At 38.3% G+C, this 21,710-nt stretch overlaps 1 protein-coding gene across 2 annotated transcripts in view; it reads left to right on the forward strand.

The window, feature by feature from the left end:
* LOC139964242 (sodium- and chloride-dependent neutral and basic amino acid transporter B(0+)-like) overlaps nt 1–21,710 on the forward strand; it is a 45,646-nt gene that overhangs the window by 14,352 nt on the left and 9,584 nt on the right. The window contains exons 1-5 of one of the 2 annotated variants that reach the window (XM_071965694.1): nt 11,868–12,326; nt 17,988–18,147; nt 18,765–18,896; nt 20,361–20,721; nt 21,330–21,462. In XM_071965694.1, coding sequence (XP_071821795.1) covers nt 12,192–12,326; nt 17,988–18,147; nt 18,765–18,896; nt 20,361–20,721; nt 21,330–21,462 — 921 coding nt within the window. In that variant the 5' untranslated portion in view covers nt 11,868–12,191. Of the gene's footprint in view, nt 1–11,867; nt 12,327–17,987; nt 18,148–18,764; nt 18,897–20,360; nt 20,722–21,329; nt 21,463–21,710 lie in introns of those variants that run through there. The other variant, XM_071965695.1, reaches the window with a different exon arrangement.

Raw genomic sequence — 21,710 nt, forward strand, 5'->3', positions numbered from 1 at the left:
CTGTAGTCTTATCTGAAGCATAGGCGTAGGAGCCTAATTTGATTTGGGGGGGGGGATCTGTAACGACTTGCTCGAAAAATATAACCAAAGATTTTCGCGCGCACTCAACATGTTAATGTGCATATCATATAGGCATTCATCGGTTATTACATCACATGCCAATAACATACAATCTTTTTCCGTGATATGACCCTTCCATGTATACAAGTATTGGGGAAGTCGTTACAATGGTAATAATAATATAAGTTTAACCATTGAAAAACACATTGCAAATTATTTTTCTTTCAGTAGGTGCCCGAAAAATTCTCAGCATATTGCCCGAATTTTCACAAAAATTTTCGGTTGGTGGGGGCTGCATCCGCCCAGCCCCCCCCCCCCCCCGCTTACTACGCCTATGATCTGAAGTTTCGTGCAGACGAGAGAACCTTATTTTCAGTCGTCGAAACACGTAAATGATTACAAGAAGCATGTTTTTGAGGTCAATGGTCATTTCAGGACATCCTGTGTCATTGTGAATTTATTGTTTGTCACATCACACTACTTTTCACTATATTACTAAGATCAAGTATGCTGTACACCCATGACGTCAGATTCATGAAGAAAACTGCTCATGTTACATCATCGAAACCACGATGCAGTTTTGCATCCTCGGGGCGGGGGGGGGGCTTTAAGAGGAAAAGGTTTCTTCAATAAAATTCGATCTGATAATAAATAAAAAAACAATCATTCTTCGTGACCAACATATATAAGGATATTAAATTTCGTTTCATTATCATCTTCCACACATGTACATATAATACAGGGAATTCAAGGGGCTTGACTCTATTATTAATAAAGGCAATCTGTTATTTCAAGGAAATATGCTTGAAGTTGAAAGTGAAACAAATGGTCACCTATGGATATATCCGATCTTCCCAGAGGCGCTAGCAAGGTATGCCGCTGGGTATTCATGTACAATAAACGGCAAGAAGCTCGCAGGAGTAACTGTAAACAATAATATACGTCATCAGCAATATTAGTGACCAGATTTACCAAAGCTTTTCGGCCAACTCTGCCTTACTAATCGCAAACATGAATTGTAACTAGAATAACAATATATTTGGTTGTTTAACGGATTAAAGGATGATTTATTCACAAAACTTAATTTTGGTTTTGTTAATATCGTTGAAACCACTGATATTAGTCCAGGTGGTATTTCTGTAACACTATTAATTTTTGACCATGACCCCTGAACAGCTGTGGGTCATCAGTTAAAGTGACTGGACTAAGTAGTCTAATAGATACAATATTAGGTCAGCTCCTCAGACACACCACCGAACTCAATGATAAAAAAAGGAGACTAATATTGTCTCAAATGATAAGTCTAAAATGGTCAAAAATTTCACAAGGACAAATGGTGTTGAATCATGTCATTCCCCACACCCCGTAAGCAGGCTGTTAGTGCAGTAAAAGGTTAATACTGTAACAACTCTTTTTGTTCAGTAACTTCTAGAGGTATAGACCTAGTTCAGATTTCTGTGAAAACATTGCTGGAAAAGCTACATGCTTCGTGGTAAGTTCGTTTTGATGAAGCTTTTAATATTCAGACAGTATTCACGTCATATTTGCAAAAGATTACTGTCATTTTTGGTCCTTCTAAAACTACTAACGTTTAAAAGTGTCCTATACACGCCTTATGTGATATTGTCATGGTTACAGACGACAGACTTTCAAATCTTTTCTGAATAAAGGATTTTTCGAAGTAGAAGAGCGCCATCAACTTGAACCTTCCAACTGTCGTGCTTGTTTTGCTCTACAATATATTCGTCGGCTAGCTAGCTGTTTGTTCGATGTTCGAAGGAAGAAAATTGAAACTTGACTTAAACGGTTCATTGATTCGGGAGCCGACTTTATGGAATGCTGTTAGCTTTGTCGCAATCATATGGCTAGATTTTGCATGTTATTATTAGGACGGGTTTTTCCATGTAGAACCCTATAGATTCATTCGTGTGTAAAAAATACTTGGTAGCGCTAGAAATGTTTGTTTATACCATTGTCATTAAATAACCGTGTTCCGGGGTCCAACTCTAATAAACCGAATAATTGGACAAATGGTACAATGACAATACTAACTTGATTGTAGTGCACGTATGGAACGCGAAAAGGGCAACAGTATTTTGTTTTATAAACAAAGTGGTTTGTAGTCTAAACTAACGATGTTGCTGCTGTTTTACCATGTTGCTATTCAAACTCACGTTGATGTCTAAACACACGTTGATGTCTTATTCTACATTTACGTCTAAACTGTTGCTGCTATCTAAAGTTACGTTGTTGCCTAAATTGATGTTGTCTTCGGTAGACTGCCCACAGCGAGTGGTCGATAACTTCGTTCGTGAAGGGTAAGTTTTAGAAATTAGTTAACATATACTGAATGAATTAATAACCATACCGAATGAGTTTACTTTTAACCCCAAATTGCGTCATTATTAGTTCAGATTGGGTTAGGCGGAATTAGTCTATATAGGCATAGGTTAGCCTATGTCCTACCTCTAGTATTCCCGGCCTGATGGTCGTAAGTCCCTATAGTTAGGATAGGGCCTAGCTCTACTAGTACTACCTAAGTACTAAGCAGTGTTGGAAAACCTTGTTCAATTTCCCGCGAACACACTTCCGATTTCCCGCCGGTGTTCGGGCAGCTAACACGCCGAGCACGCGTAGCGTGCGAGCATAAAGGCGTGGGGTCCAGGGGCCCGCCTTAGGGCCCTGGTGGGGTCAACTTACTAGGATCGCCCAACTTCAATTTAATTCCATGCTGCAGTGCAATTTAAAGAGGCCACAATCATGTTTGTGCCACGCTCGTTTCACACCAACCCGTACAAACTTTTCGGGTCTTGATTAAAGTCAAACTAAAAGCCACAACTGTGACGCAGTAAAATGATGCCGCTATGCCATTTGGAGTGATTGTCAGTAACGTGTGTTATACAGTTGGGATGGTTTCACTTTCCACTGGTTTCTTTTCTGCAACACAAATTCAATTGGAATCTGCACATTTATCAGTGTCTAACGGGCATTCAGTCGTTTGGTGAGCTTTGTTGTACCCTCAGTGCGTTACGTCACATATAGTGTTCGATTAACGACCAATCACGTGAAACTGTTTCCTCTCTGCCAAGAAATTATTTCAACCATTGGTTACACTTCGAAAAAATCCACCTTTGTAGAGGATATGGTAGATGTCATCTTTCCATCGTGTCGTACTCCATGTTTGTTTCAGTAGAAGGTATCAACCCATAGTAACTAATAACTATACCAGCCAAGTTTGACAGATAGTGACTTTAATGTTGACAATGTTATAACAGTTGAAACGGAAGATGCAGATCCGCCAAGCCTTTGTGAGCTAGCAGAGACGTGTACAGACACATTTGACTCTTTTCTCAAATTTTGTAGACTAAGAGAGGATCTCAGTGTGGGTACAATGCCCCTGGTGAAGCATATAATGTGTTACACAACCCCCACCTCTGCACTTGCCAGCCTTGAAGTATGACAGGGATATATATCAAAAGGAGTGGGGCCATCTAACTATACAAAGATAGTGGGCCCATCTTACTACACAAAGGCAGTAGTGGGGCCATCTACTATACAAAGGTATTGGGGCTATCTAACTTTACAAAGGTAGTTGGGTCATCTAACTATACAAAGGAAGTGGGGCCATCTAACTATACAAAGGAAGTGGGGCCATCTAACTATACAAATGAAGTGGGGCCATCTAACTGTAAAAAGGTGGGGCCATCTAACTGTAAAAAGGAAGTGGGCCCATCTAATTATACAAAGGTAAGTTGGCCCATCTTACTATACAAAGGAAGTGGGGCAATCTAACTATACAAAGGTAGTGGGCCATCTAAATATACAAAGGAAGTGGGGCCATCTAAATATACAAAGGAAGTGGGGCCATCTAAATATACAAAGGTGAATGATTGTGGTCTGTATGTATTTCCAGAAAAAGCAATACCTTGGGAGTAAGCCTTGACGGTATTGTCTCAATTTAGAAATTGTGGGACTGGACCTATTGAGTAGGCCTACTATTGAGGTCAAAACGTCCAGCAAATGTGCCCAATTGATGACTGACCAGATAATGGTGTCCAAACTTGTAAAAGTAATGCTGACAAAAGAATAAGCTGTGGAAACTTTTTGAAAAAGAAAACAGTATAAGGACTCCGAACTTGCACCCTTTCTGTAGAAGGCAAACTACTGTTCTATAACATTACTGTGAAAGGCAATTCCTTAAGTTATTACAACATAAGTCCTCATCCAGCCACCCCCCCCCCCCCCGTCCACCCCCGTTCCACAAAAATAGGCATCACATAGAGTGAAATATCATGGTAAGTACAGTATTGTTCAACGTGGCCGACCAAAACTAGAAAGGAAACGCTAAAATTTTCTTACAGTAGGAAACGTATAATGGGCATGCACATTTTGGCATGAAATGTCTCTAGTGCAAGCATTAACATATAAGCATACTTAATTTGACCTCCCACTAATTCTTATTTAAAGCATCCACAAATGGGCAAGGAACTGAAGTGGGAAATGAAAAAGGCTTGTAAACCTCACCTCCTAGTAAGTTAAGTGTCATTGCAAATAAAATATATGCCAAATGTTGAGCTAATTGCCAAAGTATATTTTAGGTGCAGGGCTTGTAGAAACAAAACTTATCTGGCAGTCAGAAAACAGGTGAATACATTTCTTTGTTACCAGGTAGCTGTATAATGCAGGAATATTTACACAATTTAACTGAATATGGTATGGCAAATGTACATAAGAAAACTTTGGCTGAGAAGTTAACCTGGACATTTTTCCATGAATTTTTGATCAAGATAATCACGAAACGAGGGGAGGATGTATAGATTTGACAGGGCAGTACAAACAACTATGATGTCATCTATCAAAGTAATAAGTGAGATTGGTAAAGTGTCTTTCAAAATCATAAATTGTTTCATTCGACTAATTGCCCGCAGGGGCGTAGCGAGCGGGGGGGGGGTGTGGGGGGGGGTGTCACACCCCCAATAATTTGGTCGCTGTCGGCAAATTTTGGGTCTGTCGGCAAAAGGAGAAAAGGTGAAGAGAGCGGAAGGGGAAGAAAGAAGGAAAGCTGAATAGAGAAAGGAGAACGGGAGCTTCTTCCGTGCCAAATTTGACTTAAAATATGCATCAGATTGCATCTAAGGACGTTTCAAAACTAAACATTTTCAAAAGGGGAGGGGTAGACCCCCTACCCTTAGACCACTCCCCAATTTCAGTCACCACTTCCAGATCCGTCGGCAAATCAAATTTGACTTAAAATATGCACCAGATTGCATCTAAGGACGTTTCAAAACTATAAATTTTCCAAAGGGGACGGGGACACCCCCTCCCCTTAGACCCCTCCCCTTAGACCCCTCCCCCATTTCAGTCACCACTTCCAGATCCGTCGGCAAATCAAATTTGACTTAAAATATGCACCAGATTGCATCTAAGGACGTTTCAAAACTAAAAATTTTCCAAAGGGGACGGGGACACCCCCTCCCCTTAGACCCCTCCCCCATTTCAGTCACCACTTCCAGATCAGTCGGCAAATCAAATTCTCCACACCCCCCTCAACAAAAACCCCTTCGCTACGCCCCTGATTGCCCGTTCAACATGGATACGGGCATTTGCAACCCTTCTTGGGTTTTTTTCTCCTTCATTCTTGATCGTTTGTTCTGATCCCTTGCTAGCTGGTGGAATTTCCAGTGCTGCATGACGCAACAATAAATCTTCTATGCACCCACGATCAGTTAAGATAACATTTCCTAATACCTACATCAATCAAATCAAGAAATCCAGATTGCTGGGTTATTACTTGTTGATCTGACCATGGAGCTATAAACACCATGATCTGACGCTCTTCCTCCCCATGCTTTAGAGAGCCTGGAAACTTATTATCCCATTCGGTGCAATTGCTACAAGAAACTTCACAGTATTATGATATTCCAGTTCGAGTCACTCCAAGATTAATGTACGTCGTCCAGTTACAGAGTTGTTGACAATTCATAATGTAGTGTGACCATTTGAGAAGAGCTTGCAAGTTGAGATTTCTGGGTCTGTCTATGAAAACCTCTGTACGACCAATGGTACATCGAAGATTTCGGTACTCAGATTCAGAGAAGAAGGAATATTGTGGAGAACGTCGCTCTTGGAAACAAGTGATGCTGAAATTAAAAAAAAAAACGAAACAAAACAAAAAGCAAAGATAATATGAAAAACATCGGTCAGTGCTAACCGCAGTTTTCAAAAAGAACTAAGAAAAATTCCCTCCTTGAATCCAATTTCATTAGCTGACCTGCTTTTTTTTTGAGGAAGACCTTAACCTTTGCTCTCCACTCATTTCGAAATTATGCTGCCCTTCCCAGTATCTCATTTTCCTGGTTTTCTTGGCCAAGTGCAATGTGTAGGGTTTCTAAAGCAATGAGGCTTATCAATCGGGAGGTTCCGGGTTCGATACCCGGCCGGGTCATAGTAAGGTGGGTTTTTCATCCAAGAGCAAGAGGAAATGACCTTCGAGCTCCACCAAAAACAATGGGTACTTGTACGTATAATAGATAAGCAACATGCAAATTATGGAGATATCGTGTTTACAAAGAGAAATGGATGATGGCGCAGAGCACTTTGCCTTGATCTTAATTCAGCTTTTTCTTTAGGTTAATTTTTAACTTTTATTAGCTTTTTAGCTGAATTCAGCTTCCTAATTCAGCTTTGAAACTTAGTTTTGAAAAGAATAATTAGAAAATATTAGATTTGCTTCACTCATGTAAATAATAGCTTAAAGAATTTGTCCGGGGCGACTCGGACAGTTTGGAAATATGACGGTTACTTACTCAGCATAATTCTACCTAGCGATGCAATGTTTATTCATATTAAGTTCCGATTCAACTCAAGAACTGCTTATCAAATGGCAATTAAAATGATCTGCAAAACATTTTTTTATGATTTTACTACTTAGCAACAGGGCGACGCAACCATGCATGTATAGTTCCGATTGTTTCGCGTCGATAATACTCCGACATTAAACTTTCTCTGCAAATGTTCTTCGCTGCTGCGAATAGAGGGCGCAATAGCCTGCAGCCCCAATCATTATGCGTATATATGTTAGCTGCATAATTGAAGATACTTTACAAAAGATATGTCGTTGTTACGTCACTTGATATGTTTAGGGAGTTCCCAGTTAACCGTGTTTGTAAATATTGCCATTTGCATAGGGACATTCAACAACAACAACAAAAACGTGGGTATTATACAAATGGTAGAGGAAAGTGGTACTATCATTGGAAAACTGTCCGAACTGCAGCTGTTATTTTCATTTTATTCATAATATGCAGTGTGTTGCATTGCAGGTAATAATCGCATCTGATTTGGTATATAATTGGATTATTTGGATTTTGTAATAATTTATTTAACTTTAAGTTTAAAGGGTATACACGGTTAGCGTAAAGCTCATCTCTCCCGAGGCCCTGAAATATAAAAACTAAAAGTAGATAATAAATATATAATAAAGATAATAAAAAATAATATAATCATAACTAAAATAAGAATGGGTATATATTTCCATGCATTGACTACCAGTACATGCAAGCCTGTGTTTGGAGCAGTAACTATATAGCAAATTTGAGATGTCTAATCTGCTACTGGTGTGTACAGCAGCACGAATTTTTGTTTTTGTTTAGACAATGTAATGAACAATTTCGTGGGATGTAACTTATTCAACAGCCTCACTTCAATTCGAGAGTCCTAACCACTCCCAACTTCAATGTTGACTGCAGTGCTTTTGCGGCGAGCATCTGCGGGTAAATAATTACTTTTTAGAACTGGATATATGGTGAAGTAAGACTTTGTGACAACAGTGGGAATGGAACGATATTTCGTCCTTCATTACATAGGCCGCCTATACCTGGTCGTATGTTGGCATAATACGTTGAGGTTGATCCGGTATCAACATTTCTATTGACTTTTAACGTGTCTCGGAAGACTCCCATAGTCATACCGTGGTTAGGATGATTGGCCTACCAGATAGTACCCACGATATCAGATCTATACCCCTCACATCAATTTACATCGATTTAACTGCCGCTTTGTATTTAGGATGAGTGACATTCACACATCAGTTGTAAATTCAAAATCTAAGCTACATATATAATTTGTTCTTCTGTGGAGGTACCGCACCACAATTAATTGCTCCCATTGACTTACACACTAAACTCGTCACTTTCCAAGGCCCATAGAGCATAGATAGAAGTTTTCAACTGACATTCAACTTTTGCCACCATGACCGCTTAAATTTTGAACTAGAAGAGTTCAAAATTTATCAGCGTGCTCCCCTTTCCCATCTGTCGCTGCTGATTCTTCTTGTTTTATCCAATAGTTTCTAAAATACCTTAAATCACCTTCAATCCTCCAGATTTTTAGGCCATCAGTAGTTTATTTCATCCTCTTCAACATCCAAAAGTCAAAAAGAATGCTTATGACTCAGAAAGAGTGAAGGAAAAATTTAAGTTTATCAACTGTTGTGACTACATTATTTTGGGTCTTGATTGCAGAGTATGCGTGTTGTGCGATAAAGCCTCGTGTTACGCTGTATAAAGGAAACCCAACATGACAGTGCATTTTACATGGTCAAGTACAAGGGGATGATATGTAAGTTGACAAGAAAAAGATATTGTTTTATATTCAACGGCCTTCCTCTCTCTTAACCTCACATGTAGCACCTTCCTGTTCCAAGAATTAGGGAATACTTTCAACTTAATCGCACAAAATCAGTGTAACTTACTCTTTTTGAACTTTGTCTGAACCCGTGCAGCCTCTCGTAGGCTACATTTTCTAACTATGTGTCTGAATTTCCAGCTTTATTTTTATGGAACGCCAAAACCACATAATTCCCCCCCCCCCCCCTGCATTTTAGTCGGTTTTGGCGTTCCATGAAACACAGTTATCGGAAAGACCAGCGTAGGCGTATCACAACCACTAATCTGTACACTAACTGTTAGTGTTCAGATTAGTGATCACAACAATTACGAAGAAATTGAGCTGTTATACAGGCGGCATTCGTTGTTATCTTTTTGTTGTTCTATACCGAAGGCGTAGTTACGTCATCGTTCTGTTTTAAGGACATGGAACTAGAGCGCCATGCTATATGAGTCGCACCGTATATGTATATCTATTACTAGCTGTACTTATGGGTTATTCAGAGTTCATGTTTATCATGGGTTAATCAGAGTCCATGTCTGTCCTAGATTCGTAAATCAAATGTGCAGTATTATAATGTTTCCCACGAAGAAGGATATCAGGACGGTAATGAAGAACTTAGCAAGCATAGACTACGGATGTTGTGATTAATTTCGTACCGAGTAAGATCTGTCACATGCAGGCTGGTTTTATACTCGTGTAATGAGTAAGGTTGACATGTTATATACATTTTGTGTAGTCGAATGAGAACTTTATTTCAGAAAACATGATAATAAAAATAAAAAGTGTGTTCCTTATACTTTCTGCCGTGCAAGCAGTTATTTCGTTCTAGATATAATTCCGTTTTGTTGTGTTAATTTTAACTCAAGTAACAGTCCTAAAAATAGCTTCAGGTACATGGACTATTGTGTATAGTGGGTTCATAATTTCTGAATCAAACACAACACATATTTTAACATTTAAAGACTAATGTTAACTACATTACATGATCAATTTTGACTAATTTCATAGTACCATTTACAATTCTTTATGTTCCTTTGATAATTTTAGTCTGTACCTGTCACATGCGTTATGTGAACAAGCAATAAGGACACGAACAAATAATTTAAATTAAACGGGGTATATTAGAGCTTCAACTGGGCTAGATATCTATGCTACTGAATGCAACGAGTGTGTTCGGGGGGGAGGGGGGGGGTTGGGGGGCATGCCTGATTGAGCTGTGCTAAGCACGGCTCCTGCACGTTAAATCACTCTGAATACAATTGGTGAAAGGTACATCTTACATACTCTCTGATAGTGGGTTACAGAGGATGGGAAAGGAAGTTACTTTGTCCATTATTAACCTTTCAAAAATGACCACACTGTGACATCATTGAAAATGACATCATAGTGAAAGTTCCTTTATTGGCAGAGATCTGTTATTAGGTGCACCATGGAGCTATTTATAGCTCCATGGGTGCACAGACGGGGCTGGTAGGGTATCTGTTGTAGAGAGAATTACTGCACGGAGGTCAAAGTGTAAGTGATCTACTGAGACTTAGAAGTTGGCAAAGTATATTATTATGTTGTTGGCTTGTAAATAGTAACTGTTAGTACTCTTTCTGGGAAGTGTGATGTAGGAGAACTTCCTGTCTGTGCTACTTGCTAAGAGATTGTAAAAGTGAACTTATAGGGTAATAAGTGGGGAGATAATAATGGTAAGATGCTCTCTGTTTTAGACCTGTTGAATGTTTCTTTCTAACCTTGCCAAACAGTGGAGACCCTACGTCTTTGGTTTCGATGATAATCGTAACCTTTGTAAAGAGGGTCTCTCCAGACCTCATATGTCAACCATTATAAACTGCCAGCAGTAGCACCCCATTACACCCCTCCCCCTCCCCCTCCGAACCAAAACAAAGAGAGGGTGTAGCTATAACCCTAGTTGATGGAGAAGCAGTGTGAGGAGAAAGGAGATGATTGCCATGCAGTCTCGGACCCTGAGTGGATGGTAATACCGGAATTGAATCCTTCAAATGACAAGATGCGAGAACAGGTGAATGGGGCGGTGAGGGGGGAGGGGGGGGGTGATATTGTTATACCTTCAGTCCTCGCGGCCCTTAAAGGCATTGAAGACTGGCCCCAAACCGCGTGCGGCCATCTGAAAAAGTTAACTTTCCGGACGTTTTGTTCGTGTCGCTACAAAATGCAGACAGTACAGTAATGAAACGTAATACCTTGTTATCTATAGCTGGACCTGAGATATCCATCGCTGTATGGTTTGTACACAGTGCTGTAGGTATTGACCGCATTTGTATGTACTGACTATACACAAGAGTCTAATTACCGATGGTAGCAAGCTGTGTGTGTGTATTTTCTGCGATCGATGGTGGTGTCTAACAGTTCTGTTACACCTCATTCGAAACTAGGTTATATTACCGGCATTAGACGTTTCTTTTTGCGCGAGTCCACTTCCATATACATATACATATGTATACACTTCTACATACATGACATTAAGGCTAGTTTCCTGAAATTTCCCGCCATTTAATATCACGCATCGAATACGTGTTATTTAAATGCTGCGGTTTCAACTAATAATGACGATTATGTATACGCTACACAACTATTATCGATAAGTTATTGTAATATATACAGTTGTATTCACTGTGGGGTGATTTCAAAGAAAAGATAAATAGATAATATTCTATTATTTGTAAAAAAGCAGATAAGTTAACCTTCGAATGCATGGTTCATTAAATATTACGGATGTTTTTGTCTTTTACGCGAGTCGCACGTGTATTATTCATCATATGGCCTTATCTGCAACAGAATTAACCCACTCGACAAATTTTATCAACCAGTGGGCTGCAAATGCGTTGATTTTTGAATCACTTAATTACACCACGCAGTTTTGTCCTCTATAAGGCAACAATTTGTCATACAGTAAGATACACGCTTTATAGATGAACACAGCATTCACTGCCATATGCGGTGGTCACTTTCAATAGCACTCGTACACACAGGATAGATTTCTGACATACCTTACTAAGCATGCCTAACGATTTACCCGGAACTACATATCAGCATATCTATGAGTAGGCGTGGCTTATCTACTACAAGGGACGTCTAAGTTTCTGACTGTGTTTACTAACAAACCGGCGGGCGCGCCAACATGATGCGATCATAACAAAACCGCACACAGCACAGAGCAGACGTAGTATCGTTATTCCTATTGGGAAGTTTTCACAATTTGTCTTTGAATAATTGTTTACCGTGATTAACTTTGAAGATTTTTGAAGACAAGTAACTTAAACATTTTAACAAGGAAGCAAACCTTGCATAGTGACTATATTTCTATAGTATAGACAGTATTCTATATTTACTTTACACCGGTAACCCGGAGAAGTTGGGTGCGGCTATAGCTGTATACCTGTATAGTAAATAAAGACTGAGTACTCAAAACAGTGTAATTATTTAGTGTCAACATGAGCAAAGCCAAGTTTGAACCCATTCCGAGTGATGAGGGGAAAGAAGGCTCAGTTGGTTCCGTGCCTGTCGTCAATTTATTCCAAAATCCAGTAACTGAGAGTTCTACCGATGACTTGAAACCGAGCAAGACAGTAAGTTTTAATGTTATTCCGACAACTTTCTTACTATTTAGATGCTGTGTGGTACGTCAGTGGCTTAAATGTATAAGGACCCAATGATGGTATTCACAATATATCACTGCGGAAATATGGTTTCATATATATATATATATAGCTATCTATATATATATCTATATATATCTATCTATCTAGATATATATAGATATATATATATAGATATATATATATATAGATAGATATATATAATCAAGATTGTATATATATATATATACAAAGTCATTGTGCAGAATTCTCTATCATGACTATTTGGTTCCCCCTTTTGCTGTATAGGCCTATATACTATATTCACTATATTCATCTATATATATATCTATATATATCTATCTATCTATCTATCTATATATATATATATATATATATATATATATATATATATATATATATATATAGATAGATATATATAATCAAGATATATAATCAAGATATATATATATATAGATAGATATATACAAAGTCATTGTGCAGAATTCTCTATCATGACTATTTGGTTCCCCCTTTTGCTGTATAGGCCTATATACTATGTTCACCAGTGTTCCCTATACACGCTGAAATATAACTCCATAACGTGCCAGTTCTCAATTATTTTGCATTTGTGGCAAATGGTTCAGTGCATTTCAATGCATTCTTTTGTAAACGCGCTACGTAAAAGGAACTTAAGGCAACCATGGTGCACGTGTGTGGACTGTACAACATATATACGTAATTAATAGTCCATTGTAACACCTCGCCACAGTTTGTGGTCTCACCTGTATATTATGATTGTACTCGTTGTTGTGTACACCGGCGGCCATTATAGTTAATTCCGATCCTGTCACTCATTCTGTCCTTAGTTCCTGTATCACAATCCTCATCCACAATTTACTCTACACATATTGAGAACGTCTGAACGAACAGAAGAGCATCACGTTTCTATTTAAAGTCTACCCTTGCCCACCCCTTTACCGTCACCCCCCCCCCCCCAACACTTCTTCCCAGATGTTATGGTATAATGAAGTTCTATTTACATTAAGCATATTTTATTTACGTTTTGCTTAGTATAAAAACACAATATTTAAATTACGAAAGTCTTAAACAAATATTCGTTTAGCACTCAATTCTGCAGTATTATATGTATGTTGTCGTTACCATATCATAACATTTCTTCTATTATGTTATACAAATGATACGTTATTTTCTTGTTTTGCCGGATTCAGTCGAAGTTGGCATCTGTTATTTTGACATCTCTCGAAGTCGGTAATTTATCCTGCATGGTCGCCAGTTTACCCTGGCCGCCAATCCATGAATCGTTTTAACTTGTGTAAGGGGTACATGAAATATAGCTAAACTTAAATTCGTGCTTCCCAAAGTCAATAGCATTATGTACCATATGGTATTTATACACTTCAATCCTCCTTACCAAAAATGTATACATAGATATATATTTAGATATTCTCTCCGATGAAGACACCATGCACGTGACGCATGATGCGTCGAAACCGCAACTGTGGGATGTGGTAGGTGAATGAAATTGTTAAGACACGAGGGTCTTCGTTCATTGGTCAAGTACACGCTAATCAATATTCAAATCTCAGTATTAGGGCGGTACACTAAGACACTTGGACTGTTGCCAAAATGTGTAAAAATCTTTCGCGTGGCGTCGAGGAAATGAATGATCAATCAAAATTTTATCCTGTTTCTATTTCTTAAAATAACTTTCTCTCATCTGACATAAGGAAATGACGATATAGCAAGTACATATATATGCAAAGTTTTCAAGTAAACTGAAAGGGGAAACTATCATGATTTAAGAAGGAAGAGAAAGCAGGACTCGAGAAACAAACGTATTTGCAGTTACTTTTGCTTTGCTATAATCTATATGCATACACTGGTCCAAACATTGTTTACAAAATAGATGTGTGTAGGTTTTCGTGTTAACTATATATATATATATATATATATATATATATATATATATATATATATATATATATATATATATATATATATATATATATTTCCTTCCCGTTTACGAATTAAAAACACAGCTACAGTCATAACGTTTGTGAACGTGTTCTTAACTTCATACAATATGGTTCCTTGTACTAGTACTACTAGGGAGAATAGTGTATACACATACATACATATATACAGATATAAATATATATCATATATATATATATATATATATATATATATATATATATATATATATATATATTATAAACATATCATTTATATAAATGTGTACATAAATATACATATCTGCCATTTTTCAAGTAACCAAGCCTAAGTATACACTGGTGCAGACATTGTTTACAAAATACATGTGTGTAGGTAAGTTCGTGAAAAAAAACTATAATTATTACGCAGGGACTAATGAAAAAGTACCACAAATTATCCTTCCTATTTGCGCATTACAAACACAGATATAGTCAGAACGTTTTTGAAGGTTTATATACACAATATGGTCCTTGTATCAGGGACAATAGTCTGTGTATATATATAGATTATTATTATTGTTATTATTATCGTAGACTATGTATATAATGTACTCGTTGGCGGGATGCCAGTATTCTATGTTATTGTTAAGATGCATGGTATATAGCTCTTTGGCTGGATGCCAGTATATGTATTGGCAATCTTGCTTGATATATGTTGTAGAAGCTACCCTAATCTCTCAATTGAAGAGATTCATCTTATGCAGCAGACACTGCTCAAATAGACACATTAGGATTGCAGTCTCTCCCTAGAGCAATTTCATGTGTGGTTACTAGGCAACGGGTTTGCGCATGTGTGACGCGTCGATTACAGACAGAGCCGACGGGTGATCTAGAAATATTCTTCCGTAGAGAAATATGTGTTTGAAGAGAAATTTAAACCAGCAAAAAAAAAATGAAAAACGAAAAGAAGAATCGATCTCATTTTAGGTACATAGAATTTCTCAACAAGTTGTGATCTTGTGATTATTAACGTGCGTGATTTGTATAAAGAAATATTACACCCACGTGATGCCCCTCGTGATTTTACGTATACGGCGGACCGTAATGACGTCAATACTTTAACTTCTTCGAGTGCGTCAATTCTACTTTTGCCGGAATCGAGGTATTTTAAAAATAGCAGGCAGTATTAACTGCGGACAGCTGCATGGAAAGGGGCCATACATCAGTGGATTAAATGCGACTAAATCGTAGTCTGACAAACCTGCCGAAATCAAATTCAAGAGATTGTAATGTGTTGTTAATGTATCCTATGTCGCGGGCGTAGGTATATAGGAAGTAGCTATCGAGGACAACGGCTCGTGCGTAGACTGGCGGTTCGCAAACTGTGGGGCGCGATCAAAAAGGAGGTGGTATGCGGGAATTTACCAGACATCGGAAAATTTAATGTACAGTCTTCGGAGATTCCCTTTGAAAATCGAATAATATTTGTTTTATCAAGTTTATGTAGGCTATATTCAAGGTGACTTTCATGCATTCTGAATAGATTCTGAGCCGGAATGAGGTGGGGGGGGGGGGTGGGGTTGTTTGGTGTGTCGTGACTCGTGCAAGATGCAAGGTCGCGGACTGTTGCTGTATAAGCTTTACTGCAGACTATCCACAGTTCAGGGTGTTGTCTCCAATAAAATCTCAAAAATCGGTTAATATCATGTTGTCAACGTTTGTGCCATCGTGAACGAGATGATGTTTGTAGACAGCCGACTGCCCGTCACCGTCCGCTGGTCATGCAAGCTGCCGGTGGCAACATCATACGGATCTCTGTGAATCAATGAAACTCCCTCCATCCGGTCTCCAAATCCACTAGTTTGAATTCCACCAATCAGTGAATAGTATGTTTATTCATGAGCATTTTGCGTTTGATCGCCGTTTTCTACATTTTTGACATGTCCATCGAGTTTTTTACATGCATCAAAATCACAAAACAGCAAATTAAGATATTAGCCAAGTTTTTCCCTGCCAAAAACGTTAATTGGCGAGTATTCCACATACAAGTTAATCGCATTCAGTTCCCAAACCCACTAGTTTGAATTCAACCAATCAGAGATGCAGGTTTAGTTATGAGCCGTTGCTAAAAATAGATTCATGACTTTGCCTTGTTTATAGCTCCATGGTACAACCAAGGAGTTGTTATGCAAGTCCCTGGTACAACTGCCATATAGACTGTACACAAATCAAGCGTGGTGTTATATTACGTATCTGTCAATGACGTTCGTAGTGTTTAAATATTCATATTATGGGCGAGGTTTATTGGGTTCCCAACGGAAAATATCTTGGAGAACAACAAAGTTGAAAGTTGCAATTTTTTCGACTTTTATGCCACCATTTGAAGTAAAATATAAATAGATAAGCTAGTTATGTATGTCGTTATGGCACAGTGGAGTCAGTGAGGTTGAGAAAAATCATAGAAAAGGACGCAAAATGCTGCTTTAAGTTTCCCAGAATGGCTAAAATAATACTTGCTATTGGTTTCAGTGAAACATCGTTTGCCAAGTTGCGGTTTCGATTAGTTAGAATAAACCTTCTTTGAGTTCATATAAGGTACATATTATAATATTACTTCGGGTGGGGCGTGTATAAAATTCCCTTTCTTTATGCACTGACAGTACATGTAATCTAAAGACAAAGCCTATATGCTGACAATGATAAAGGAGAGAAAAGACGCTTTTGTTTTTCTACGAAGTAATGAATATAAATTCAGAGCACCCAAATAAATACATATATCATTAGAGGGTCTGACTCGATAGTGATGAGGGAAGGGGTGGGAGGGGTGGAAACTTCGTAAAAAAAAAAACTTGCGCGATCGTGGTGCACGGATGGTGAAACACGTACATGTTTGCTTATAGGAAATTCCTACCAGCCTATACACTGCATCTGAAGCAATGACGTAATCACGTGCATACTACCGTCTGTGAGAAGCAGAAGCGACTTGTATACCACCGACATTTTTGACAGTTTCAATCTCAGAAATTTTGTATCTAAACAAAACACGAAAACAGCTTCTTGAGCCACAAGCAATGGGCCAATAGCTATAGGTTTGACCCAACCAATCACGCAACGACCAGTAATTGGTGCACGGCGTTCGACGCAGGCAACCACCACCTCTGCGGTTGGTTGGCATAATGCCGAAACTGTTAGCCTGATGGGGCTCATATCCAACCCTATAACATACATACCTGCCAGATAGTCATATTTTGACAGCCGAATGCACATGGAGTAACAGTCGAATAATCGATGAAGTTCGATTATCGCTAGATTTATTTTGATCGAATGATAATCCCTTATTGACCCATTTGGCTTTCCGTACTGTCAAAAATGGATTTCAGTGAAAACTACGCCACAGCTTGTCTGGTGTTTGTAGAGGGACTCCTTTGATGACAAAAACTTGGCAGCAAAATTTAAAAACCAAAATATAAACAAACTTTTTGCATAAGTTTGACAGTATCGAGTTTTGTCCTTGCATATAGTAATCACAACGTTTGTGAAAATAGCTTTCTTTCCAGAGTTTCCTTGGTGATATAAATTTGGAGAAGTAAATCTTCATTGAATTTTGATATCATCAAGACTAGCGAGACTTCTGTTTTGTTAACACGAAACTTTTTCATTTAAACATCTTTGAACATTTTCATTTCATTCTTAGACAAAGAGCAGCTTACAGCTAGTAGACGACAATGGAGATGAGAACAAAGAACGTGGTAACTGGAGTAACAAGATGGACTTTGTCCTTTCTTGTCTGGGGTATGCCGTTGGTCTCGGAAATGTTTGGAGATTTCCTTACCTGTGCTATCGTAATGGTGGAGGTGAGCCTTGTCATTGCAAAGTTACGCCTCAAAAGTAACCCTATACGTACGTCTAGAAACAATGGTGGCCTAAACAGACTATGGTCCAGGAGTTTGGGTTAAATAATAGTGGTATGGGTGTATATAGGGACGCCAGGCGAGGGGGCCGCCGGGAGGGAAACGGGATGAATCGAATAAGCTTAAAGCCTAAGGTATATACGTAAGTTTACGACGCAAAAGAAGGAAAACTATAATTCTTAAAGTCCCTCGAAGTTAAGTTTAAGCCTAACTCAGCAAAGCACGTGTATACGTTTAAAGCAATCTAGGTCCAGCCTAGACTACCTCGTAATTATTGTTTGCGAGGTCTAACGTTCGGGCATATAGTCGTACAGACAAATTGTCTAGAATCGATTTATATTCAGTCAACCTTAATCCTAGCTGGAAAGTGATAGTCTGATGAAGAATTATTGAGAGCATTGTTAGCCATTTTCTGATAGATACAGTACTTAACAAGATTAGTAACGTATAGTAGTATAAATCAAAAACAAGCTTAACTTAGGCACACATCCTTGGTAGACATGCAGTTTGTAAGAGTTATTCAGATGTTAAATTATATTATATTTCTCATTTCCTTGCAGGTGCCTTCTTGATACCTTATGCCATTATGCTGTTCTTTGCTGGTTTACCATTGTTTTTCCTGGAAGTTAGTTTTGGACAATATTCCAGCTTAGGACCTATCACAGCATGGAGGGCTGTTCCTTTAATGAAAGGTAAGAGCTGCTTGAAAAATTATTCCAAATCTTTATCCCTGAGGTCACTTTCACTCACAATATTCTCAAAGTCACATGTACTTTTGTTGGCACACACAAATATACAGAAACTAAAAAAATTCCAGCAACAGCTGTGAGAGATATTGATAAACAACGATCTGCAATAGTATGTTTCCACATGGTGTGTGTATAACCCAGCCTAATTATAATAGTATATTTCTTGTGTTTGTCTAACACAGCCTAATTATAATAGGATATTTCTGGTGTTTGTTTAATCCAGTCTAATTAAAAGAGTATATTTCTGGTGTTTATATAATCCAGCCTAATTATAATAGTATATTTCTGGTGTTTGTTTAATCCAGCCTAATTATAATAGTATATTTCTGGTGTTTGTTTAATCCAGGCTATTTATAGTAGAAGAAGTAGATTTACTTTGACAAAGGAGCTGTTAGTGTTGATACGACCAAGTCGTAACTAGGGTCAAAGGTGCAAAAGTCACTTGAAACAATATAGAAAGATTCTGACAAAATTTAAGAAAATTAGCAAAGCCATGAATATCCATTGGCAAGTGATACACATCACCAAGACCAAGTTTTTTTCATCTCTCAAGACAAGTTATAATGGGGCAAGTTGCATTGCTTCAAGAAGTAGGGTACTGTATGATACTACATGTGATGCAGTATTTCTCGGGTTAGGGTTAACCCTAACCATAGGGGTTTTCCCGGTCCACAAAATACGTCATTCATTGAGCTGTATCATGCATGATGACATTGCTTGACATATTAAACTGTGTACAAAACGGTTCTCTTGAGAAATACTGTCACGTGAGGATTGGCCAAGAAGGTTAGCAAAGCCATGAATATGCATTGAAAAGTGATACACGTGGTACAACTTAGAAGTTGGCCACCTGTCTAACTAACTTGGCATTCATATAAGAGATTAATGTGAACACTTGGAAAGCTCCTTGCCAAGTTGAGTGGCCCCTGCCATTAATACAACTAGTTAATTTAATTGGTTCCATCCCATTATTTACTCAAATGCTGAAACAGGATCCTGAAATTGGCAAAATACCAAGTAGTATCTACAGCTTATTCCATGGTATTTAAAAAAAAAGAGTAAGTTGGGACTAGACACATAGTTCGTGCGGCTTATAATTGTTTAAACTAAGCAAACATGAGTGGATACAACATGTATTCATGGATAAAAACTTCTGCTTGTTATTTGTATTTGTGTCAAAGGTCAGGTTGGTCATTAATTACAAAAAGTGGACCCAATCCAGTGTCACAGAGAGGTATGTTTGTGACATAAATCAGAAAGCAATACTGTGAATTATTTTTTATAGTATCCGTCAGGTCTCATTTTGAAGCAGATTTGGAGCTGTCCCTCAACTCACGTTAAACTGAACAATTGATTTTTTTTTTTTATCTCCAACGAACATCACTTTTATTTTCGCTTTTCTTGCAGGACTGGGAGTTTGTCAAATCATTGTAGCATGCTATGTGGGGATCTACTACAATGTCATCATCACGTACACCATTTTCTATTTCTTCACGTCGATCGGAGCAATCTTTAGAGGCAAACTGCCTTGGGTAGGCTGTGATAATGACTACAATACCCTGAACTGTAGTAGCCTGTTTAATGAATGTATCAGCCGTGCTGGGATCATCACAGACAACGGTACCTGCGTTTCGCTGAAATATCTGACTGAGGACGAACTATCGGAGTACAACGTAACTGGTAACCTTGATGATGAGAAATGGAACCTAACCGCCTACTCTGATCCTTTTAGGGCAGCTAGGAAATCCCCCAGTGAGGAATATTGGAAGTGAGTGCAGTTTGAAGAAAATAATAATAATAATAATGAAAATAAAATAAATAAAGTGCAGGTTGAATTCTTGCCAACGTTTGATAAACCTGCCAAGTATTTTGTTGTTGAAAAAGTCTGAAACCTTTTTTTACAGTTGAAGAGGTTGAGTGAAAGGTTATTGAATTTTGTCAAGAAGAGGGAAAACAAGTTTGGAAAAGATCTGGTCGGTATAATTAACCATGACTCCCCGCCACTAGTTATATTGAATAGGATTACTGTACCAAACTTAATTCTTAGATTCCCTTGAAAGCAATTGCCAAGTGACTCCTGGTTGTATGGCTGATCTCCATGTAGTCAAGCTGGGCTTACCCAGATAAAATGACACCCCAATTATTCATGTCTTCAAGTTTACCTTTTGAGAAGATCAGCATTCCCATCATTCCAGTCAATATGTTATTTTCTGTTTCTTTCCATTTCACTAGAGTATGTAGTACATTTTTATTCCAATGAAGCAGTGGTAACAGTCGCAATATTTAGATTAGCCACATGTTTCTATGCAGATGCTTTTCTTAAATGAAAGTAAACTTAAACTCACTTTTTTTGTTTTGTTTCTTCACTGCCCACAGAGTGGCTGTCCTACAGGAGGCTCCCAGTATGAATGATGGCGGAGGTATTGTATGGCAACTAGCTCTCTGTCTCATGGTCGCCTGGATTATTGTCTTCTTCTGTCTGATTAAGGGCATCAAATCCTCCGGCAAGGTAAATGTCTAATATGAATGGCTTACCTGTCTACACAACACTGAGTGCACTCTGACTACACAGCTTATTGGTATTTGTATGACCATCCGGTTCTGGTACACATCTCGGGCTGACTCAAACCCAATCTTCCCTCCTTATTATACAAAACAAAATGTGTCGTAAATTAGAGCCTCATGGCCTTCAAATCTTTGGAAATATCCTGATCCAACTTCAACTCAACATTGTACTCATACAACTAATAAGTAGAG

The sequence above is a fragment of the Apostichopus japonicus genome, chromosome 22 (assembly GCF_037975245.1).
Source record: "Apostichopus japonicus isolate 1M-3 chromosome 22, ASM3797524v1, whole genome shotgun sequence".
Taxonomy (NCBI): Eukaryota; Metazoa; Echinodermata; class Holothuroidea; order Aspidochirotida; family Stichopodidae; genus Apostichopus; species Apostichopus japonicus.